At 35.4% G+C, this 25627-nt stretch overlaps 1 protein-coding gene across 1 annotated transcript in view; it reads right to left on the bottom strand.

Moving 5' to 3' along the window:
• The window catches only part of CTSO (cathepsin O), a gene marked incomplete at its 3' end in the record, with an annotated part of 91520 nt that overhangs the window by 2124 nt on the left and 63769 nt on the right, over window positions 1–25627 (bottom strand). Inside the window, exons 8-14 of the mRNA XM_081136655.1 lie at window positions 22383–22689; window positions 14844–15081; window positions 12847–12972; window positions 10936–11085; window positions 9825–9972; window positions 8604–8660; window positions 6176–6344 (exon numbers count right to left, since the gene is read on the bottom strand). Coding sequence (XP_080992781.1) covers window positions 6176–6344; window positions 8604–8660; window positions 9825–9972; window positions 10936–11085; window positions 12847–12972; window positions 14844–15081; window positions 22383–22689 — 1195 coding nt within the window. The remainder of the gene's footprint in view (window positions 1–6175; window positions 6345–8603; window positions 8661–9824; window positions 9973–10935; window positions 11086–12846; window positions 12973–14843; window positions 15082–22382; window positions 22690–25627) is intronic.

Genomic DNA, 25627 nt, shown 5'->3' with positions numbered 1-25627 from the left:
GGTTTCCTCAACTATAGTCAAGATTTTAGGGTCAGGATTTTAGAGTTATGGTGAAGAGAAATTAAATATTGCATTAAAGAATTGGGACATATTGGGTGTATAATAAGTGGTAGTCATTTATTTTATGTCGTTAATATATTAAGGCAGAGACTCTGTCTTTTTAGTCATGGATGACCACTAAAGTGAAATGAGTCAGTCAGAGAAAGACAAATAACATATAATCTCACTTATATGTGGAATCTAAAGAACAATATAAACGAACAAAACAGAAACAGATTCGTAGATGCAGAGAACAGACTGATGGTTGCCAGGGGGTAGGGGGATTGGGGTCTGAGTGAAAAGGGTGAAGGGATTTAGAAGTACAAATCTGGTAGTTACAAAATAGTCATGGGAATGTAAAGTACAGCATAGGAAATATAGTCCATAATACTCTAATAACTATGTATAGTGCCAAGTGGATACTGTAAATATCAAGGGGAGCACTTTGTAAAGTATATGATTGTCTAACCGCTGTGCTGTACACTTGAAACTCATACAAAATAATATTGAAAATAAACTGTATTTAAAAAATTACAAGGTAAAAAGTTTTTATATGTCACAATAGTGGGTAAACACTATTTTCTTTTATTTTTGAATTTATCTTTATTGTTGAAAGCACTACAGATGTCCTCTTCTTTGCCCATTCACCCCTCCCACCTGGCACCCCTCCTCCCTAGGCCTTCCCCACACTATTGTCTGTGTCCATGGGTTATGCATATATGCATATAAATTCTTTGGTTAATCTCTCCCCACTCACCCACCCACCCACCCACTCTGCTTTCCTTTCTGAGGTTCGTGAGCCTGTTCCATGCTTCTGTTTCTCTGGATTTATTTTGTTCATCAGTTTATTTTGTTCTTTAGATTCCACATATAAGTGAGATCATGTGATATTTGTCTTTCTCTGACTGGCTTACTTCACTTAGCATAATACTCTCCAGGTCCCCCCATGCTGTCTCAAAGGGTAAGAGATTCTAAACACTATTTTAAAATAACACTTTATGTAGTCTTATATACTCTCATATGCTCAATCTCCAGACAAGACTTCTATCTTGAACTTCAATAATATATCAAATTGCCTCTTAGTATTCCTACTTGGATGTTCAAAAGGTATTTCAAGTTCAACATATTCCAAGTCAAACTCTTGGTTTCCCCCCGTTTATAATTTAATAACACTGAGAGCCAATCCATCAGTAAATATTTGTTTTATACCTTGAACATATATCCAGAATCCGAACACCTCTTACTGCATTTGCTTGCTCTGCTTCCTGCCACACCAACCCCCATTCTATTCTATCCATACACATGCATGTTGTTGGCTTAGGATTTTCCTCTGCATTTGGTTTTCCCTTCTTCTGGAATGTTCTTCCTTCATATAATATCAAGACTAGCTCACCCTGGCCAGTGTGGTTCAGTTGGTTGGGCGTTGTCTCATGCACTGAAAGGCTGTCAATTCGATTCCCAGTTGGAGCATGTGCCAGGGTTTCGGGCTCTCACACTGATGTTTCTTTAAACTCTATCTCTCTCTCCCTTCCTCTCTCTCTAAAAATCAATAAAAATCTTAAAGGGAAAAAAAAAAAAAGACTAGCTCTTATATCTCCTTTAACTCAGCAGTTTTCAAAGTGTGATCACATACCCCTATGGGTCCCCAAAATCACTTTTGGAGGTTAAGGTCAAATTATTTTCATAGTATACTAATACATTATTTCACATTTTCACTATGAATATTATTTCAAGAGAGGTGCAGTAGCCAGTTTTTACATGAAACATCATTTTTATTTTAAAAACATTACTGACAAACTATGACTATTCAAACTATGATATTTGGGGGGGGGGCATTTTCACAAAAATGAACAAATGAGCCTATCCCTTCAAGGAAACTAACTAATACGATCAGCAGGCAATAATAAATTTTAAGCTTAGCTTTTATGCTAAAGTTAGAATTTTGAAAAACTTGTATCTGTTATGATGAGCTTGACAACTCCCCAATTTTTAAAGATTTTTCTGGTGAGATAAGTAATAATATTAAAATGAAATATATAGTATATAATGAAATAAATCAATATTTGGAAGATCTGCCTAACTCAGAGAATTTTCCTAATGATCAATAAATGATGCTCAAAATCATGCATGGGTAAAAAGATCAGTTCAAAGATTCAAAGTATAAGATCGATGAATATTAATGTAATTGAATATGAAAAATCCATTGATATGTTTTGATATTTCACTGCTGACAGCTTTCAAATGTCACCATTCCTGCATCTTGTCCCAGGAGAGGCAAGCTTATAAGAAAGCCCATAAACTCCCTCCATTGGCACCTGGGAAGGTTAAACCGCTCAAACTCTGGCCCACTTTTGGGATCTCTCATCCAAGTCCTACCTCGTAACCACAATGAAAGGCAAAGTCAGTATTTTTTAAGAGTGCAAAGGGACTTGAGACCAAAACACTGGAGAACCAGTGCTTTCGGTCTTTGCTCAATTGTCACTCTCCTGGGAAGATCTTATTTAATCACAGTCCTCAACCCTGAGAACAAACTTCCCTGACTCTGGCTTTCCCAGCCCTTTTTGCTATTTCTTTTTCCTCCACGGCACTTGGCATCATCTGAGATGACTATATGTATTTATTGTCCATCTCCACATCTCCACCCTGATGGAAATAAATGCAACAATGCAGGATTTGTGTCTTTTGTACACAGGGCATCCCTAATGTCTAGGACACCCCTGAATCTTAACACTTAAAAGGTGCTCATTATATGGACAAATAAGGGGACAAATTAAAGAGGAAACCAGTGAATAAATGGATAAATATTAACCTGTCTGTCTTATAAGATAAGGTGGAAACCAACCACCTGGTGATTTTCAGTTGGCATAATAATTGTCATTAAGAATGGATTCTATTAGTGTTGTTTCCTGGAATTATATGGTATTCTTTAATATTTCTAAGAAAGATAACTATAAATCACTCTCCTTAGTGTTTACAGTTTTAGAAATCAATGTTCCCAAATATACTTAATTCAAAATATATCATTAATATGTTTACTTAATTTCCATTGGTTTAGTCCTGGACATTAGTAACAGAACAATGTACTATGTGTAAATCGATAATTGGGTGTTATTGTAATATTTACAAATAATAAAACAGTTTCCAAATTGAAGGGGATAATAAAGTTGTCTTGGAAATCTAGAAATTTTAGTAATATTGCAATCTTTTTGTCCCCCATAGTGCTCCTAATTTGCATGTACATTGATAATAATGTTTAATTTCCCAAGCACAAAACTGACAACCATTTCTAAACATTATTCATCTGTTTTTTGAAAGAAGATAAATTCATTCCTTTAAAAATATTGTGATATTTACTCAACTTCTCTTAGGTAGGTGAGTTGCCCAGTAATTTGAATCTTTTTGAATCTATGCCTCATGATGATTGTAAAATTGTTCAGGATTTAAGACAAGGAGTATTTGTTTGTGTCAGGCATGCATGATTATAAAATAAAATCTGGATTTTTAATAAGGAGAGGAAATCAAAGAAAAATTGAGTGATTTTTGTATTTACAAAACACTGAAGAAATGCTTCCAGGTGCTTGAGTATGAGTGCTGTATTAAGGGCAATAAAATGGTTTTGAACAAAGCAAACTATTTCATAAATTTTTACTTGAAAGTTTAAGTTAAAATAGAGTAATTTACAAAGTTCACTTGTTTTACTAATGGAATTGGTCTAAATTCAGCTATAATTTACTCTTATATTCACTTTCACACTGCCTTCTTCAGAAAAGCTAAGCCTTTTTTCTCTTTAAGTAAAGCTTTCTTTTTTATATCCTTATTGATTTCAGAGACAGGAAGGGAGAGGGAGAGAGAGAGGTAGAAACATCAATGATGAGAGTCATTGATCGGCTGCCTCCTGCACTCCCCGGACTGGGGATCGAGCCCTCAACCTGGGCATGTGCCCTGGTTGGGAATCGAACCTCCATCTCCTGGATCATAGATCGATGCTTAGCCGCTGAGCCATGGGTGGCCGGGGCCAAGAAAGAGAAGCTAAGCTTTTTTATCATCTTCTCAATAAGGTTCATCAACTGCCACAGGAGGCCCTGGATTGGTCAAAATCTGGGATTGGTTTTTGCCCCAAGAAGAAACATATACAGGGTTCATAATTAAGTTAGGAACTGATTTTTTAAAAATTTTATTGCTGCTAAGTTTCACATCTGCTCTCCTAACAAACTGCATTTCTGTTTTCTGATTTATTACTCTTTGACTTCTGGTACCTGTTCACAAGCCAGTTTCTTAGTTATATGTGTGACTTCTAACCACTGACTCATCTGGTTTTGGATACCCACCTTTAGCTGCATTTGTTCAGCTACTTGCTTTAGTCTTTGTGATAATGGCCTCCAACAGTCACAACAATGTACCGTTCCCACATGTCAATTATGTGGTAAGATTAATTGCAGTGAAACTTATAACAAAGGAGAACAGAATATGCCACCCCAAAATATGCCATTTTGGCATATTGATTATTTTGAATTAATTTTACTTAGGAAAGAGCCAGTGCAAGAGGACATTCTGACCCTGAAAGAAAAAAATCTCTTATCTGAAAGGTCTGTTCCCTGTGTTGGGAGGGTAAAAGTCATCCTTATCAGAGAAAGAAATAGTACAAGCTCTAACTCCCTTGTCTGGTCAATTTTTGCAAATGTATTGTTTCTTTGTCTAAAAGGTATAGAAGTGACCTTGCAGTGGACACTTTTTTTAGTCTAATATTTTTTATGGGCTCCCAAATGTATGAAATTAAATTTGTTTTTCTCCTTTTAATCTTTGTTATGTCAATTTAATGGTTGGACCAGCCAAAGAACCTAGTAGCATAGAAGGGAAGCATTTTTTCACCTACAACAATAATGTAAGTTTTAGGAAAAACAAGACCATGTCCTGTAGGATCATGTTGCTTATCCATGGGTTCCTTTTCTGATTCACCAGTGTGTCTCCAAAATCATGCCTACATTCTATGCATATTAAATAATTTTGAAACTCAGGAGATCTCTATTAGCCCAAAGTCATACAAAGTGCCCTTCTCAGTCATATTTAAGTATATAATAAGAATAATACTATGAGTGAATTAGGTTCTCATATTAAAATGTAATACAAAAAGACATCTGGAGGAGACAGAAGCATTAAAATTATAATTGCAAATTTCTAGCTTTCCATTTTTTCTCTCTGCTAAACATTTGAAATCATACCTTGTCAACCCTGTCTTGATGAGAACACATTTTCTTCCTGATTTGCAAAGATCACTTTATTATTTAGGCATTTACATAGGAAGAACATTTTTTATTAGATTAAAATAAATACCAAGCTAAAACTAGAATTTAAGCATGCTTTCAAAGTTTGGTACTTGACTGTGCAAAAGTAAATCAGCTTTTAAATAGTTACTATGTTTTTATTATAACAAATGTAAATGTAAACACCAATATACTATATTGCTATTTCAGGTCCTCTGTTTAAAAATATAAATAAAAAACAAAGACAAATGTTAAGGTTGCTTCTTGATTTAAAAAAAAAAAGAGTTCTTTATGAAGTTTGACTTGTAAATTCTAAGTGACAGCTTGGGGTAGCGGAAAGAGGCCAAATTTAATCCTCAGTTAATTAAAATTGGAATTATATATCTCTGTGGAAAAATATATGGAGAACAGAGCCATAGGTCTTGGGCATAATTTCTTTCTGTACCACTGACTACCTTTAGAGGACAGTTACTTGAAATACAGAGCTTTGGTTTCCTCATCTATAAGATGAGAATAATTATTTGTGCTCCATCTACCTTATACTGTTATTAGAAGACCCAAGCTATGTAATATACAGGTAAAGAATTTTCATACCTTAAAGCATTAACTGATATGATTAACCGATATTAAAGTATTATTATTTTTCCAAGCTGGGCCAATAATGGTAAGATCATGAGCAAATTAGTCAAGCAAGCTTCATTTTACTTTTCATACTATTAAACTAAGAAATTGAAATTCTAGTGTTTCATTGTTTGTTCACTGATGGAAGCCATTGCCCCTGAGGATCAGAATTTTATTTCCTGAGTCTTTGAAAGTTTCAAGTAGAGAAAATATTCCTCTTAATAGCAAATCATTGACAAGACTAAAAAGATTACCTGATGTACTTTTGACTTTGGTTCAGCTTCTTGGACAGATGTCTCAAAGCTTTTTGACTTGGAAAAGTGGAATAAGAAATAGTAGCTGGGTATTCAGTTTCTTCACAAGGAACAGGGCAGCTAGAATTATGTGTTCCCATTGTACATATGCCCTTAACTTCCATGTGGTCTGAAATGAGAATCAGGACAGGACATTCAGAAAAGAGGGCTATTTTACAGTGGAGAGGACAGAGCTTTAATTTTTTTTATCATTTTACTTTTAATGCTAAAAATAGTGGTTGACAAGTTCTAACACTACTTTCTTAACAAAAAGCATTTATATTTTATTTATTTTTTAGTACAAATACAGCAAAGGAGACAGAATATAAAACATAGGAGTTGCTATCCTTTAGTTAGTTGAGTCACTAGATTCAGATATTTGTTAGAAAATAAATTCTTTCCAGAAAGTCTCTGGACTTATTTTCATAAAATACCAGACATTTGGACAGGAGAAAAATTGAAAGTTGTTGGTGTCACTTTTAGAGGAACTTTCCAATGTAATTCTAAAAACCAGTAGCTCAGGTTAAAACTAAAATTATCCTTGGGCTTGTCTCAACTTTTGATGGTGTGAAACATGCTTCTGGGTGTTGAGTCTTATTTCTGTGGCCCTGGTGACTTCTAAATTGGCCACTGAGGTTCTCTGACCTCTCCTGGCCCCTGTAGGGCAACTCCTCTATTCATGCAAATGTGCACTGGACAAAGTCCCTGCAGGATGTGGTAATATTTGTCTTCAGTTTTCTTTTGGACCACTTCCCAGTGCTCAGTCTCACTGCTACTTACTCTTGGCAGATATACCAGTTGTTGTTTGTCCTGTGGTTTTGTCACTGAAACTCTTTTTCTTATGTACACTTTGCTCATTAAGACCCCGTGATTAATGACCAACTTTTGGCTCATTTTCCAGACTCTAACTTTGATACACCTTCATGGTATGACTTCGCTTGCATCTTCTAGTTCTTTAAAACAACTAGTAATAACCACCACTCTTTTTCTATACTTACACAAATACATGTAAAATCTCTCTCTCTCTTTCTCTCTCTTTCTCTCTCTCTCTCTCTCAGTCTTATTATCCCACAACACTCCTACAATTTATTCTCCCACAGAACTGCATGCATGATTTCTTGTCCCAAGCTTTCCCTCCAGCCTTTATCAGGGATAGGAGATCACAAGAAATTAGGGAATTTACAAAGCCATTGGTCAATAATACGACTTCTGCATATTCAACTTTTAAGGTAATTTAAAAAATAGATAAGATCCCTTCTACCCATACCCATCCCATGAAATATTTTACAACCATTAAAAAGAACATGTTAAATCTATTCCTGTTGTTTTGGATATATTTCCACAATGGGTTAGAAAAACAAGCTACATAGAAGAGTAGATAATGTGATTTCATTTTAATAAAACAATCAATGATTTAAAGACATTAATATGAAGTCATATATGTAGAGAAAATTATGGTGAAATATACTAGAATGTTAACATTGGGGATTAAGATAAGAAATATGTAAGCAAAAAATTTGCTGTTTAATGAGTTGTCCTTGATAAATATCACATGTATGGTAGTGATTATATTTAGATAAAAATTATATATATGCCTGGCCAGCCTGACTCAGTGGTTGAGCATCAACCTGTGATCCAGGGGATTGTGGTTTGATCCCCAGTCAGGCCAGGGCACGTGCCCGGGTTTAGGGCTCCATCCCCAGTGCACACCATGCAGGAGGCAGATAATCCGTGGCTCTCTCATCATTGATGTTTCTATCTCTCTCTCTCCCTCTCCCTTCCTCTCTTTGAAATCAAAAAGGATATATTAAAAAAAAAAAAAAATTTTAAATAAAAATATATTTTTAAAAATGTGAAAAGACAACACAAAGAATAGAAGAAATATTAAAAAAATTATACATGTATTTATATATAATATATATAATGAAATTAATAAATGAAAGGTTGGTCACCTAAATAGTGACAATGATTTTCAGGGTGATGCAACCGCTACTAACTTTGACATGATTTTTTTTTCTGTTCTGTAATGTTTGAACTAGTCACCACAAGCATGCTTTACTTATGTAATGAGAAAGAACAAAGTTATTTTGATTATAAAATATATAAAATGTAAAAAAATGCACATTTAAGAATAAAAACCATAATTGTCTTGCTGTTACTTTGTCACTGCGTCTTTCGTTCCGATGTATCTTGGAATCAGAGGGGTTTTGTTTTGTTTTACTATGTCTGTGTAAGCCAGTAGTGTTAATTTAAGAACATTAAGAGCTCCCTCTTAGAGTCTTTCTTTTGTTTCACTTATGGACTATTAATAGTATGATTAATGTCTTGTGTTACTATGTACAGCTTTCATACAAATCATGCAAATGAAAGAATATACTAAGCCACTTACCGAGGGTAGGAGAAACGCAGTTATAAAACTTCTGTAGGTCGCACTCTACCCCGTTTCCTTAAAGAGAATGCATAACCCCTTACCGTTTGTGAAATCAGGGACCTTCGGGAAGGAATACCTTTCTCCCACCCGCCTGCCCGCCAGTCATCTGTCTACACCATTCACAAATTATTCGAGTGAATAACAACTTTAAAATGCTGGTAGCTTTTACATTTACAATTGCTTTCCCATTTCTCACCTCCTGTGTTCCAACCCTCACCCTGTGATGTGGGAATGATCATTTAACCAGTGCAATGCTCGGGTTCAGGACGTGGCCTGCCCAAGCGGTGGGGGGGGGGCACAGCTCATTCCCTCCACCTTCTATCCTGCTCCCTCTAGCCCCTGATGTATATACGTGTGTGTGCAAGTGCATGTGTGTGCACGTGTGTGTGAGTGTGTGATGGGCCACAGTGACAAACTTAGCGAGCCAAAGCTGTTTTGCCTTTGATACACTGCACGTTTCTTTATAAAATGCGGGAGGAGGGAGGTGAAGGACGTCTAAATGACAAGAGCCAACACTTACGGAGAATGTATTCGGTGCCAGGCACTTTTTAAACCACTTACATACTTGTTTCACACTCCGATCACAACCCTATAAGGCAGGACACTATTATTCTCTTCATTGTACAGAAAAGCAGAAAGGCCAAGTCCAAGGTCAGGCCGGTGAGAGGCTGTGGAGCTGGGAGGCGCGGCCTGGGCCGAGCCCAGCTCCTACTCGCCCTGCTCTCCTGCGTGCTCAGTGCTTGCCGCAGTGTCTACGGCTCTGGAAATGTTTCAGGTGGTGTACAAAGGGAATATGGAGTTTCCTCTCTGGCGACAAAGAAAAGAGTTTCTCCAGAGTGAAATACTCAGGCTCAGTATATAAATGATCTCATTTTTCTTTGAAATGGAGAAAACTGTAATGAATAATTTTAGATATATGAGAGCATCCAATTTTGTGTTTTGAAAATAAGAATTGGCCACTGGCCCTGATAACACTTTTTTCTTTTTTTTCTTTTCCAGAAGTCTCTGCTGTGATTCCTTGAGTTAAAATCTGTCCTTTGAGTTGCACTGGTCAAGTAGATGACTTTCAGGCACAGCATTTTACAAGAATGGAAAACAATTTTATGATATATTGATTGCTCATGTTTCAAATTAAGTAAATACAATCAAATAAGGGGAAAGCTGCCACACTTTACTTACCGGGAAGAAGAAAAGGTAAACACCCACATTGCTTTTCTATGTGCCGAGCTTTGCATTCCTTTAAGCAACCAGAAGTGCTGTAGGTACTAAAATTCCGCAGCTTGATGTTAGGGTTGCATTCTCCCCAAGGGTACTCTTGATGAACTGTCTTAAGATAAAATAAATGCCTGGTTCAGGAGATTTTCCTGAGCCAGTCCACCCTGTTATGCCCCAAGAAGAGAGGCTGATACACATTTTTACTTTACTTTTCTTTTTTTCCTTTTTATTGAATTTATTGGGGTGACACTGCCTAGCAAACTAGTTTTACTTTTCTCTCAGACCCTTTTGTGTGTTTTTTTAGTTTAATACATTAGCCAATTTTGCCTGCTCTATTAACCTGAAAAATCTCTGAAGGTAAGAATAATAGTAGGTTTTTAACGTGTGTCCCAAATGCTCTGTAGTGAATTAATAAAAATCAGACAGTCTGATTGCTCTAAACATTGACTCATATAAAATATTATCATTTATGGAAATTACATGCTAGCATTTTAATCAGCTCACCCACAAAACAGCAACGAAAATCACACATACAAAAAACAACCCCTTTATTGAGCACCATTTATGTACCAGGCAATATGATAAACGTTTATGTGATTCCACTTAAACTGCATAATAACTGTGAAAAGGAAATGTTACTCCCCACCCCCCCCCACCCCCATGTATAGAGAGGAGAGGGAAATTCAGGGAATTGAGTAAAGAATTTACAGAACAAGTAGCTGGCAGACATGTTTGACTCCAACATTTCTGATTTTTCCACTTATTTTTCTTCACAGAATGTCCCGTTGAGAAAGCACACAATTCAGTAACTTAGGTGTCTCCTCATACTCACTGAGCCTTTCCCACTCTAATGAGATTTAGTTACCTTGGATTTGCTAAGCTTGCTAGCTGTCACTTACATTGTACATGTGAATTCACTGTTTTTACCTAATGTGTGTCTACTAGAAAATGGAATTTCCAGGGGTTTTCTAAAAGCATGGAAGAAAGGGCTTCCTAGTGAAAAATTTTATTTATGCATATGTACATTTACTATGGCCCCTAATTTCCTCAGATTATACATTTTGCCAATATTTACCTTCACTTGGCGGATGGTTACCCGTGCGTGCATTCCCACAGGTGATGACAAACCTAAACCATCAAACTGCGGCACCTTCTTTGGTGAATGAATAACAAAGGTGATCCCAGCATCAACAAAACCAAGAGTGGGGTCATCGGTGAATTCCTCCTGAAACAAAAATATATGTCCCCAGTTACAAATTGATATCAGTTCCACACAAGTCTGAGATTTAATTTTATCGTATGAGAGAATTTAACTGACTTAAAATCAAATATTTATCAGTCTTTAATCTTTTCATGGACAAGCTGTGGAAACTAAACACTTAAGACACTTTCTAGGGTTGAATCACATTTCAAGGCTTTGACAGTTTTGCATGGATCACTTTCACCTCAGATGAAGGTTATGGACATACTGTAATCATCTAATTTCTGGCGCTCTCTTCACCTAGTGGCCTTTTAGTTGCTTCCTCCTTTGCTGTTCACTTTGTTTCATTTGTTTTAGAAAATTATTTGGCATTCTTCTTCTCTTTGTAATTAAAATCTCTGGTCTTATTTAAAATTCAAATGTATTTTCCTATAAGAGTGAAGGCATACTATTTCTCTAGCCCCAGTGTTCTTTCATCAATCTTGTATCAGATGAAGAAATTTAAGACTATACTGGGGACTTGGCTATTAGTTCTAATTTCAGGCTATAAGGAGAAGGAATGGAGTTGGGAATATGAATGGGTCAACCTCATTACAGAATTGCATTTAATAAACATGCTTAATATGCCATTTGTCACTCAGAACCCTATTTCTCCATAGCTTCTTACGACACTGTATGAGACACTTAACTGGCTCATATGGAGAAATATTTCAGAGTCATTTACTTATGGAGTGTGTTGAATTTGCAAATTTTAATTGCATTCTAAACTATTTAGGAAATTTTAGCTTGTAAAATTTATAATATTATATTTTAAATGACCATATGCTTATATTTGAATGACTTGAAAATATTAATCAAATAGATATATAAGCATGGGTTCGTGAATTGCACTGTACAGTGCTGTGTGTAAACATAAAGAAAAATACTTTGAATGGGATACAAGAGGAATTTATGAAACATACTTGAAGAAAAATTCTTTGAAAGCAGCCAATGGTCTCCTTCACTTTGATTGGGTGGTGGGGTGTTTAATGGGATTTAGAGGAGACTAAATTTATTTCTCATCTTTGCCATTAATTGTGTGATTTTGGATACTTAATTCATCAGCATTTCAGCATATTCATTTATAAAACCACAATAATGGATTTGAATACCTCTAAGTATTTAATATTAAATTAGCTGTGCATGACAGACAGTGAGGAGTTGACCTTGGATGAGAACTCTAACAGGTACTCTCAAAGGTAGCACCACTGCATTTCTTAGGTGTCTGGACATCTGAAACCTAAATACTTAGAACTTTAGGCAATTTACACATTTACAGAAACTAGGCTTAGGCAAAGTCCACTTGTACAATATTCTTTACACAGAAATTATTTTTTTATCACCTTCACAGACCATAGATTCAATGGTTTGTGAAATATCTCTGTATGGCTTCTTTCTAAAACACACTGCGTTATTTACATGTAAATCTAAAATTTATTTTTTAAATGCATAACACCATCTTAAGTTAACTATACATTTTGAATTAGGAGTGTTTGATTTTCTTATTTTGTAGTACAACTCTTTTCTGGAGTCATAGTGATGACAGACAGTGATATAGCTAAAAATGTCCAGGTTATGCCTCTACATTTTGTCTTTTAATCTCTAAGTCAATAGTTGCATCCATAGGACTCTAAGTTAAATTAACAGACAACAAAATGATATCCAACTCATAGGAACAGTTTGACAGGGCAAAATATTTTTATCAAACCTCTTAAGCTCTGGCTAGTTTTAAGAAAAATGCAATACCTGATTGACATTGAAGAGCAAGCTTAAGCCTCTTCCGGAGACACTCACTTTTTTCCTGGCTTCTATATTTTCACCATGATTAAAAGTAAAACAATTTCCATATTCAGTGAAGACATGTGCAAAATCCTTCAATATGAAAATGGAGCACATAAAACACAATCAGTTGGGTATTTCGGTCATTTCTAAAGTTTGAATTGCTATAGCTCTTTTTTCTTAAAAAAAGATACCTAAACAAGATGCCTAAACGAGAATGCAGAAATATCAGAAAGAATAGCGTCTAATGATTTATTATTATATTCAAAGAGAGTTTATTATTTTTTGTAATATGCACTAGTCAGTTGGTATGTGATTATCTAATTGAGACATTTATATATATAATTTAGCATAGTTTAAAAACATTAAAAAGTTATTTGTTTTATATGTACTAAGGATTCATGGAAACATATATTTTACTTACAGAGAACTCTCTCAGCATCCTTTTTATTTTTTTAAAAAAAATCTTTATTGATTTCAGAGAGAGAAAAAGAGAAGGAGAGAGAGAGAAACATCAGTGATGAGAGAGTCACTGATCGGCTGCCTCCTGCACGCCCCTGACTGGGAATCGAGCCCTCAACCCGGGCCTGTGCCCTGATCGGGAATCGAACCTCAATCTCCTGGATTCTAGGCTGCTGCTCAACCGCTGGGCCACGCAGGGCTGGGCCTCAGCATCCTTTTTAAGGAGTCCTCCCCCCTCTCCCCCCACCGTGCGTGGTCACAGTGGGGCAGCCATTACATTTGACTCCTTAGACCGTCTTCCTAGAGCCACCTCACTATGGAGATGTACCTGCGACAGGAAATGGGCCCATCTTAACACCCCACTGTCTCGTGTCAGGGATGGGTTCAGGAATTGATACGTGTCCCAAGTAGAGCTAATTAGGGTCTTCATGGGATTAGGAAGTGGATATTGGAGTGGATAACCTCGGGAACTATGATCATAAGAGGCTCAAGTCGTCAGCAGTCATCGGGGCTCTGTGTGAGGACTCAGGCAGAAGGAAGCCAGCTGGAGCCACGAGGTGGACATTGAGACAGAATGCTCACGGTAGCTTCAGAGTCCGCTGGCTGAGCCTTTCTGAAGCCAGTTCCAGCTCCCACTTAAGTAACTCAGTTCATTCCTTTTACTCTTTAGCTTCTCAGAGTTGGGTTCCTGTAATTTTTACCTGAAAAAGTCATGTCTAATACAAAATTCCTTGGTGATAAGTTTAAATATATTTGCAAATCTAAAGCAACACAGAAGAGTTTCTGCTCTAAATAAGAATGTGGAGCAGGGCTTCCTCTCTGTCAGATATCTCTCAGGCACTTCTTTTCTGTTTACTGTGGGCTAAGGAAGGGTACCAAAATTGTGTCTCAGAACCATGAATTTGTGAATCACCTAACAACACATGCTACAGAACTGCTGATAAGGGAAATAAGGGGTCAAATTGCCTGTATATCCTTTTGCTAACAGATTCCAGATATGTCAACAATTTTATCTTAAATGTAGATTAATTATATAAACAAAAACATAATGTTATGATCAATTAGAGAAATATATATATATTTTATAATCAAATGCTGGGGCCTTCTTATTTTTTATAATCTCTAATATAATACTACAAACATAAAAACAGAATATTGGTTGCTTAATGGTAATAAAAATGCTGTCTTGGAATACATTGTTCACTGATGAATGGGGAAAATGAAAATACCCTCTCATGTTAAATTTGTTTTTCTTTTGGAAGGATTATCCTTCAAGAAAGCTAACCAAATATTTCTGTTCTCTACTTTTTCTTATGTAATTACTTGAAAAAGGAAATATGTCTCATATGTATCCACACTCTCTGATATCATAAGCATGAGTTAATGAAACATAATCATTAAGCAAATTTAGATTGCCTGTGGGAATAAACTTTATCTCAGTGTGAAACAGTATGATAAAGTAGCATATTATATTGATGATATTCAAAGAAACAAATCATTACCTGTGAGCCACAAGGCTTTCCAAAAAAGTCACATTTCAACAAAGTGCTATTGTTGAGATAAAAACCATTTTTCTTGACAAACTCTGAAATGCTGAAGTTTTGTTGACTTTCAAGAAAATCAATAGCCTCTTTAAAACCAGTGGAATTGGTGTTGATTTCCTGGAGATGGAGGACTTTGGATACAATATTCCATAAGAAAAAAATAACACTAAATTTGGCTGCAGCTTCAGTTTGGAACCTATCAGTAGGAGTAAAGGCAATATTTAGACTAATGAACACTTGTTATCTAGAGGACAGAGACCAAATATCTAGACTATATCAGCTTTTCTAGCTTCTCTCCTACACATTCCCTCATTCATAATACATTCAAGTGAAATTATATTGCTAAGAGGTCTTTGTCACGTCCTGCAATTTACCTTGTATTTGTACATAATAGGTTCATTGACTTAGAATACCTTCCAGACCTTGATATGGATACATCCTGGAGGATCTCCAAGACCCAACATAAAGGGACAGGTGGAAATGTGTAGTTGTTAAGAATGTAGACTTTAGAACCAGATTTCTTTTGCCATTGTGGTGGCTTTGTACTCTGTTAGCATGTCTTTGCTGGAACTATATTTTTCAACATCTCCTTCCTTCTATGTACCTGGTTACAACCTGAAGCTTATTGTTGGGCAGAAGCTATGGCCACTCACTCTCATTGGATTCACTGACTGACTCAATTTAGGGTATGGGACAATAGCCAGGATGATAATTCCTCCAATTCCTGTCCAGTCTTCTTTAGCTTCTTCAAATCCTGGGTCAGTGAGAGTGCAACCTGGAAAATGTGCCAACTTATCCTGCAGGTCACCATCAAGATGGGTGGTAGCAAAAAAGAGAGACGCACACATCTCCAGCCTGTATTCATATCCTTTACTTCACATAGATCTTTCTTTCTGGCTCCTAACCTTGCTTATCTCAGGCCCAGCCCCTGTGATTCATTGGGGCTTAATTCCTATAATACATCTTTCATTTTATGTAACTCATATTGGTTCTGTTTCTGTCATGGAACATGAGTGTTATAGCCACTTAATGGTATGACTTAGCAAATTTCATCTCACTGTGACTCAGTTTTCTCACTTCTAAAGTTGTTATATGTTAACATCACCTATCTCAGAATGTTATTTTGACGATTAAATTATATTTTATAAACCGTTAATAGTGCCTGAAATATAGTGAATGTTAGGTAAGTATTCATTAAGTAAATGCTTCATTATTGCAAAGTGTTTTCCTGGCAATCAAAGTAGAAGTAATCTATTTGCTCTCACTGGTATAAATAATTTGTAATTCTCTTATTTTGCTGAGCAATTATGCCTTGCATTATGTATGGTTTTTTTTATTTGCATACCTTATAGTTCTTTCAAAATGTGAATGGTACTTTGGTACTATAAATCCTGAAACTGAACCAACTGTTGTCATGTTGGCTGCTAGAAAGCATGGAATGAAATGTGTAATCCACCCTTGATAAGTGTTTGTGGCCCTGTGGCTTGTGTGTAACCTCACTCCTGGGCTTCCTTTATGTCCTAGATTTTATATTTTACTTTTACTTCCCTTTAAATTATCTTCTATGTAATTTTTTCTTTCTCAGACAAGCCACATTAAACCCTTTCTCAGTCAAAGTAAGGCATACATAAACCAAAATGGAAAAAAACCCCAAATGAATATCATACAGTCTTCTAGAGATAAGAAACAGCTTTCATGAGCAGTCTCTAATATAACATCTTACCTAACCAGCTTTGAGTTTTGCAAGGCCTGTCTTTAAGCCAGCAGCCCAAGCCCTGGCTGGTGTTGCTTTCAGTTGGTTGAGTGTCCTCCCATGAACCTAGAGGTCACCGGTCAGGGCACATGCCCAGGTTGTGGGCTCAGTCCCCAGTAAGTGGCTTGCAGGAGGCAGCCAATCAGTGTTTCAGTTTTACATGGATGTTTCTCTCTCTTTCTCCCTTCCTCTCTCTCTCTAAAATTAATACTAAAACATATTTATTAAAACAACAACAACAAAAAGCACAGCAGCCCGGGTTCTAGAACCTTATACAAACCCTCCTCCAACTTTGGTTTTCTTTAGAGACACCTTCCAGCCTCCCTCATGGGGGAGTCTGCCTAACTACAGTGTATCTAACAACCTTGCTTTTCTTTTCTAAAGAGTTTCTAGTGATCTAGGCATTAACAGTCTACATTAGCAACAGATTTGGGGGTAAGAACAGTGTTAGCCCTAAATCGAACAATGAACCTTTAACTGACTTTGGTTTTCTAACTTTGAATGACTCACAGGATCTGCTCCAGAGCTCTGTGACTTTGGAATCCCGCACAGGCTGAGTCAATACTGCCTCACGCAATGCTCACCGAATTCTTTTCGAGATGAGTGTGCAGAAAAATGAAGGCACTACCACACGTGTAGGAGGTATGAATACAATAGATTAAAAGGTTAAAGGGTGGGGGTGCATTTAAAAATATTTTTCAAATGTTTCTTACTATACTAATAATAGTAGAGACCATGAGGGTAATTTAAGTAGGTGAGAATTAAACTTAACGAATAAAATATAACAGGATTTGGAACAAAGGAAGTGAAAAATTTCGTGAGGCATATTGTTCAGCATAAAATCAAAATGTTTTGCTGAGTTTATTTTCAACTTTAGTTCAAACTTCAAAATTCTTCCAAGAATATTCTTTTAGAAATCTTGCTTAGTTATAGTTTGCCTTACTCTTTTATTTAACTTACTGGTAAGAAGCTAGTAACAGAAAATAATAATGAAAGTACGTTGTTTTGTTTGAACAATTTAATAACCGATAATTCCTAAAGCTGTCCTTCTTACGTTTATTAATGTCTCTAACTACACTTCCCCAGATTATACGACCCAAGTGAATATTTTATCTGGTGTCCAAGTTGATGCCTAACTCAGTCCTTCATTGAGTCTCAGTAAAATAAATCTAAGTCTACCATGTATTAACAAGAAATTTATATTTTATAAATAGTTTTATGGAGAGGAAAAATGTACAAGAATGTCTGCCTTTCCCATTCTCCTATGAACTAATTTTAACACTTTATAGTTCTCTCACTAATTAATAAAATTTTTAACTCGAGTTCATTTTATATTTGTATGAGAGTCATGATTTTGGTTTTTATTTAAAATCTTTTAATATATATCTTTTGCATTTAAACTAGATTTGAAATAGGAAGTACAGTGATTATTATAGAGATGAAGAAACAGAACTTGAGTTACTTTTTTAAAAACCATGGATAAAATAACATCAGTACTCACTACGTCTAGTCATTTTCTCTGATATTAACAGAAGAAAACAAATTTCAGAAGTTGTTTTTAGCAAATATAATGGAAATGTATGATACATTTCATGGTAAAGATATTTTAATGGAAGTTTCTGACACAGAGACCTTTGAAAATCACTCCAAGTGCTAAACTTTTGTTTCCATTTTATTTCATTTTGGCATTTTTGCATATTTATTAATTTAAAAAATTTTTATTAGAATTAATATATACAACTCATTATTATCATTTGTTTATTTTCATGATTGCTGCTGAAAATAATTTTGTCATACAGAATAGGGGACTATTAAAACACTACCCACTCTGAGCTTCATGTGCACTGGATAGGTTCCTGTTACCATGGCAAAAGGTAAACCCTTCCTAATATTCGGAAGTCACTTGGCAAAGTGTCCCCATTTCAGGAATATATTCCTGCTGTCAATGTGTATCAGCACAAGGAGTTTAAGATTGGTGATCTGTCAACAGATATTTTCCAGTCCCTAGCTGGTAACTTTAAGTAAATTGCAATGTTAATTAAACTTTATTCTCTGTCCTGTGAATTGAATGCAATGCAGCTCAGAACAATGGTCTTCAAACTGGGATGGGCATGCGCCTGAGGGTACCCATAAACAAAGAATTTAAGGGAGTACATTTCTAGATCCTCTACTCTTTAAAAAAAAAGAGCCTGCATTCACAATATTTACTCTACCATTTATGAAAGAGGTTTCACCGTTCACCCACCACAAATCTTAGTGTATAATGCCTACTGGCATGTAACAACCCCCGGGCTCTTAACAGGCATATTTAAATTGTAATTTATTTCAGGGGAACCTTGATTAGTTCTTAGGATTAATTCTAATCAAGGTTCTAAGGATTAATCAAGACTCCTTCAACTTTGTCTTACCCTGTCATGCACATATATCTGGTTCAGGTGAAACTTAACATTAGACACTGGATATTTGGACCTTTATTGGGACTCTGTAAATTGAGAAAAGCTGAAGTAGTATAATAAAATTTATTATTTTAAATGTAACTTGGTTATTCTGTGAGTCTTCCAGATTAGTGAGATATTTAATTAAAGTCTACATATAAAAATATACATCATTTATATCAATGTACTTTATTGAATAAAGTAAAGTTTTATGGAATCATATGAAATATTTATTCTTATTACAGTTAATCCTTATTTTATGTCACAAAGTTTACAATATTTTTGATATCCTAAAAATAAGACATAAACATTTAAAGTTGTGGTTAAAAATTTAGATGTCAATTTCAAATATGCAAGTTGAATACATAGCTTTTCAAAGTTCCTTTATCTGGCACATGAGCTAAAATCTTTGAAGAGCATTCTCTTTGAGAACCAGACAATAGACAGCTTGAGTTCTTTCCCTGACCTGTCAATAGTTTGCCAAACAATGTTGTATAAAATAATCGTGAATTGATATCCAAAGAACCTATCTGTAAAATTAAACTTTGGGAGTTGAGGATGTCTCTTATCCCTACAGTACTGATGATGTCTTAGTTCTTTGTCATCTAAGAAAGAAGAATTCTGTTATAATTAAGAATTTCCCTATTCTACAATCATAGTTTCTAGAATGTTGAATCTCTCTCTTTTTTTTTTTTTTGGCTTTCATATTTTCACAATGATGTGCCTGGTTGTTAATCTTTTTGTATTTATTCTACCAGAAGTTCATAGGACTTTTCTGCAAATCTGGGGACTTTGGGACTCAATGTTTTAAAAATATCTTTTCTACTTTGTTCACTGGCTTCTCCTTCTGTACTTCCATTTTGCATATGTTCTTATACTTAATATTGTCCTACAGTTTTCTGAGACTCTCTTCATTTTTCTTCATTAGAGTTTTTCTCTCTATTCTTCAGATCACATACTCTATCAATTTATCTTCAAGCTTACTGATTTTTTTCTTTGGCTAGTTCAAATCTACTTTGGAACATCTCTAATGAATCTAGTGAATTATCCACTTCACTAATTGTACATATTTGGTCATTTTAATAGGTGTGTATTGATATCTCATTGTGTATTAATTTGCGTTACAATTATTCTCTGTTTTTTCCCTGCTACCTTTAATTTTTTTATTTTATTTTATGTGGTGACAACATTAACATGAGATCTCTTAAATTTAAGTGCACAATACAGTGTTGTTAAGTACAGGCACAGTGCCGTACAGCAGATCTCTAGAACTTGTTCATATTACTTCAGTGCAACTTTATGCCTATTGATTAGTAACTCCTCATTTTCATTTCTCCTCCCCCACTCTCTGACAACTACCATTTCTCTTTTGATTTTATAAATTTGACAATTTTAGATACCTCATCATGGGAATCATGCAGTATTTGTGCTTCTGTGACTGGCTTATTTCAGTGAACATAATGTCCTTAAAGTTTACCCACATTGTTGCACAGTGCAGAATTTCCTTCTTTTTAAGGATGAATAGTATTCCATGGTATGCATGCACCACATTTCCCACATCCATTTGTTTGTCGATGGATATTTATGCTGTTTTCCATCGTGGTTACTGTGAATAGTGCTGCAATAAACATGGAAGTGCTAACATATATCGTTGAGATCTTGATTTGGATAAGCCTTTATGCTTTGGAGTAAATACTGAGAAGTGGGAATGCTGGATAGTATGATAGTTCTATTTTTAATGTTTGGAGGAACCTCTATACTGTTTTCCATAGAGGAGGCACAATTTTGCGTTCCCACCAACTCTGTAGAAAGGCTCCAATTTCTCCACATCCTTGCCAAAACTTGTCATTTGGTTTGTTGATAGGAACCATCTTAATAAATGTAAAGTGATACGTAATGGTGGGTTTTGTTTGCATTTCTCTGATGACTAGTAATGTTGAGTATCTTTTCACGTATCTGTTGGCATTTGTATGTCTTCTTTGAAGAAATATCTACTCAAGTCCTTATAATATTTTAAAATTGGGTTATTAGTTTTATTGTTATTGAGTTTCATATGTATTTTTTAAGGATTAACTCCTAAATGCATGCTTTAGTTAAAATAAATTATTATCAGTTATGGTTATTTTTCTGGGGAAAGGGTTTGTGGTATTCCTCATGCTGCCGTTTTGGAAATGGTAGGTACATTTTCTCTTAATAATATACTCGCACCAGTCTTTGCTTTTGTTAGATTATATACAATTTAAAATAGTATAAGGGAATAGTATTGAAAATCTTTTTAGGGGCGTGATTCATTTTAACTTTTTGGGGCCTTGATACATTTCCTGAATTCTTGTAAAACATGCTATAAGATCTACTATATTTTGAGGACCTGTCCAAAGACTGCTTCAGGAATGAGACAAAATGATATATATGTTACATCATCTAATGTAACAGCAATCATGTGAAGTAGATAACACTATATCATTTTATACGTACAAAAATGGAAGCCAAGACAATTCAGTGATTTGTCCATGGTGAAACAGCTGATAAGTAAGTGGTGGATCTTAAGGAATCCCCACCCTTACCCCACCTCCATACCCCCCCGCCAGGTGGAAATCTTATGTGTGATCTTTCAGGCTTTGCCATAGCCAATTGCAGGGCTTTGCCTGGAAGGCCTCCTGGCGGGGAAATGCCCTTTCCCCAGCAGCCTGGGTGCACAGTCAGAAAATCGCAGTTTTCTGGAGGAAGTTGTATCAAGGACTTAAGATAGCGACAGCAGAGTATTAAACCAAGTGACAGGGCCTTGTGTGACTACACAGGTTACACATCCATGAAGACAGCCCATATTTTGTCATATACACATCAAAACATTGCATATGTCCAAACTTTTTTTGCACAGTAGTTCTCTCTTCAAGGTATTCCTCATCTCCACCTAGAAAGTGCCTGGTTACCCTTTAATGCTCAGACTTCCATGACACCCCAGACGTGCTCTCAGAATCCTCACACATACCATTATTGCATTGGACAATTACCATACATATTGCATTGTGATTGTTTCCCTCTTTCTAACTTTTAAAGTGCAAGGATCAAGACTTTTACATCTCTTTAGTGACAGGGTTTGGTGCAATATTTAACATATAATTATAGAAGGTAGAAAGGAAGAAAGAAAAATAAGAAACCAATAAGCATTTTTTGCTCCCTAAATTTGTGTGTTTAAGTAACATTTAAGAACTTAGATTGTTTTCCATGTGTTAAATAAATGCATAATAAAACTCAATTTCAGTCATCAAAATTATAGAGACTTATTATTATTAAAAGAGTAATTTTTACCTGTTCAAATTACAAAATGTCACAGCCGGAAACTCTATCTTTTCCACATACTGAACCTCTACAGACGTCGTGGTCGGCCATGTGAAGTAGTTGACCAAGCGACTGTAGATTTGCCATACTACCAGTGAGACTGAGCCCAGGACCACCACCAACCAGATCACCTTGCGAATTTTGCTCCGGTTCCGAACAATATTATGTACCCCATGAAAGGAAGTGGAGATGGCAAAGTCATGGTCAAACTTCTTTCGGTCAGTGGGAGATGGCAGTGGTTTCTTTGAAAGCCAGACCTTTATCTTTTCCAAGAGTCCTTAAGGTTTTGCCCATAAAACAAATAACAAATAGTAATGAGTTAGGAAGCCTTAATGTTATCTGTAAAAAACACAACTTACTAAATTTAAACAGGTTACTCTTTTTATGTGGAATACATAAAATTTCTTCTTGAGTTGCATGTTCTACTCAGAAATCAAGAAGCAGCAGCGTGGACTGCATGGATCTAAGAATATCCTAAAGTTATTCCTAGAATTCTTCTTGTGAATGCAAATGTACAAGTGCCATCATATTTATAAGGCGTTGCTTCCAATTTCAAAATCACCCCCCCTTGAACAGATTACTTACAACACGTAATCTTTAACAACATATCTCCAATTTTTAAAATTCTCTTTCTCTCTGAAAGAGTCCCTTAGATGCCATGAACAATATGAGGCTGATTCTTCCAAGAGTCATAGGTGGGGCTGTGGTGGTGTATTGTGTGGCTGAAAGAAGCTTCCGCACGTTCATATGCTGTGTTACACAACTATTTTACTTCCGTTGGTTATTCAGTTAGAATGTTTAATGTTGCATTATTCAAGTAATTTATTTTCTCTCTCTTTAGAAAGTGAATTCCTCCTTTCAAGACTATCAATAATCAGTCAAATCTCAAATCCTGTTTATTGACATAGATTGATAAGAACCCAATAAAGGTGGCCCTAAAATTTTTATGGCAACGTATGACATATTCAGAATTCCCTTTTAGTTTAATTTGTTTTTATCTTTCTGTAGAAGACACAGAGAATTCTTTTGCTGAGAAAAAGCTTTAATTTAGTTCAGAGGATGAGATGGCCTTCAGAATGGAAAGATCTGGTTTGTGGTCCAGGCCTCACCTTTCGTAATCTGTGCAACTTTAGCCAAATTTCTTAATCTTTCTAATACTTTTTCCTGGGCTGATACATGGGAGCAACAGTCTGCCACATGAGTTTGTTGTGAGTGTTAAATAAGATAATACCTGGGAACTGCTTGGCCCATCACCTGGACCATGATAAGTACTCAGTGTTAGCTCTTTTATTCTGGGAATTTAGTAGTGATGTGGTAAATGATAAGATATGCAGGGGTTTTTAAACAATACCTAAAATTTTCATTTAAGAAATGAGTTCTTAATGGTCTCATAAATGCTTATAATCAGGTTGAATTAACTTTTATATATTTTGCTTTAATTCAAGTTTGTTTACTAATCAGCATGAATATACTTCTAAAAGGTTTCATGTGTTCCTCATTATTAAGTCATTATTTAATACTTCATAAGTCTCCAATCAATTACCTAAGCTTAAGTCATGGATATAATACATATATGAACATTTTCTGAGGGACTCAAATTGATTGCAAAATGTTAGGACACAATTACAAATTATATTATAATTATTTTACAAAGACTATACACTGAGCAGCATGAATTTCAACTAAAATTTAGAGTAACCTCACTGTTTTTAATATCAAATTAAGTTTTATATAGATGTGTATATATACATATATATATAGTAATTGGCACAGTTCTAAGGCAAAATCAGAAATATGAGAAAAACTATTGTTATTATTATTCATTAGCAAAATAAATTTAAAAATGCTCTTTGGTGTATTATTTAGGCACTAATTGCAAACACATATGAAGAACAGACTCTGATAGGACAACCCAGTCTTGGGGCACCTGGCAGTAGTCTTCCTATTGGGGGATCAAAGCTGTTAAAAAAGAAGAGTTATCTAGGAACCAGTAACTGCCAGGCAAAGTATTTCTGGGTGTAAGCATCGCTCTGAAGAATATGTTTCAACTTTATCTGTCAAACACTAGCTTGTTTAATATAGACCAACTATTTGACAATTGTTTTGACTGAACTAGAATATTCTCAGTTATTTGCTAGGGTTTTAAAAGAGCTTTTAAAAATATTATTTGAGATGAATAGTAAAGAAACAAGGTGATAAATCACCATGGGGAAGATTAGGATTGGTTTAGTAAATGGCCCATCAGCCTACAAAGCAGGAAATGTCTTATTTTCCTGGCTGAAATATACACTATGTAATTATGGCAAATGGCCCTTGCATGGAATACTGATCTTTATGGAAACATTTTGAGGAACATCAAAAACAAATTTTCTGTATTTTAAAAATAAAACTTGTAGGCGCTTGATAAATAGAAAACAAAAACAAAAATAACCCCTCACCAAAATAAACAACAAAAGATTCTAGTACATAGTAATATCTTAAAACTATTTCTGACTTTCTCACATAAATTATCCCTAAATAACCAAACCTGTATTACATGTATTATATTCAAGTAAATATTGGAAAGCAAGTTTGCCAAATGAAAAAAAATTTCCCCCTTTCCCTTTGCTAATTTCTAGCTTTTGGAAATGAAAATTATAACTTTTCTCAGGACTTTACTCTTTACCCACCTTTCTCAGCGTAGATTTTTGATTTCTCAGTCTGCTCCATTTGTAATTTCAGTAAGCAGGAGTCCTTGGGGTATATCCAGTTTTCATCAATAATCATGTTCCCTTCATGGGCTTTATATTAAATACAGCAGCTGAGGTTGTAAAAAACGTGGGGGCAATTTAAATGTTTGTGTTGCTATGTTTTGCCTCAGAAAGCATATAATTCGCAAGCCAAAAATGCTGGCAGAAGCAGCTATGTGCATTTATGGACTGATGAGAAGCTAGCATAGAGTGAAACCAAAAAAATAGAATTAGAAAACCATTTTCTCAGAATGAGAGACAATCCTTTCAAATATCTGTGGTTTTAAAATATCCCTGACCAGGCTCGCAGACACTAAGGGACCCACCCTGCAGTCTCCTTAGCCCTTGCTTCTACCTCTCTGTGTATACAAGTTTGAGTCAGAATTCAGTTGGAATGAAATCTTGGGGGTAAAGATGTCTTTTCCTGGTGGAAGTTTTTCAGTAACAGATGAAGCATTTTCAAAACAGAAATAGTAATCAATAAAA

The sequence above is a fragment of the Miniopterus schreibersii genome (assembly GCF_964146895.1).
Source record: "Miniopterus schreibersii genome assembly, chromosome: 4".
NCBI lineage: Eukaryota > Metazoa > Chordata > Mammalia > Chiroptera > Miniopteridae > Miniopterus > Miniopterus schreibersii.
Note: the sequence above shows the minus strand (reverse complement) of the source record. Positions and strands in the feature narration are given on the sequence as shown.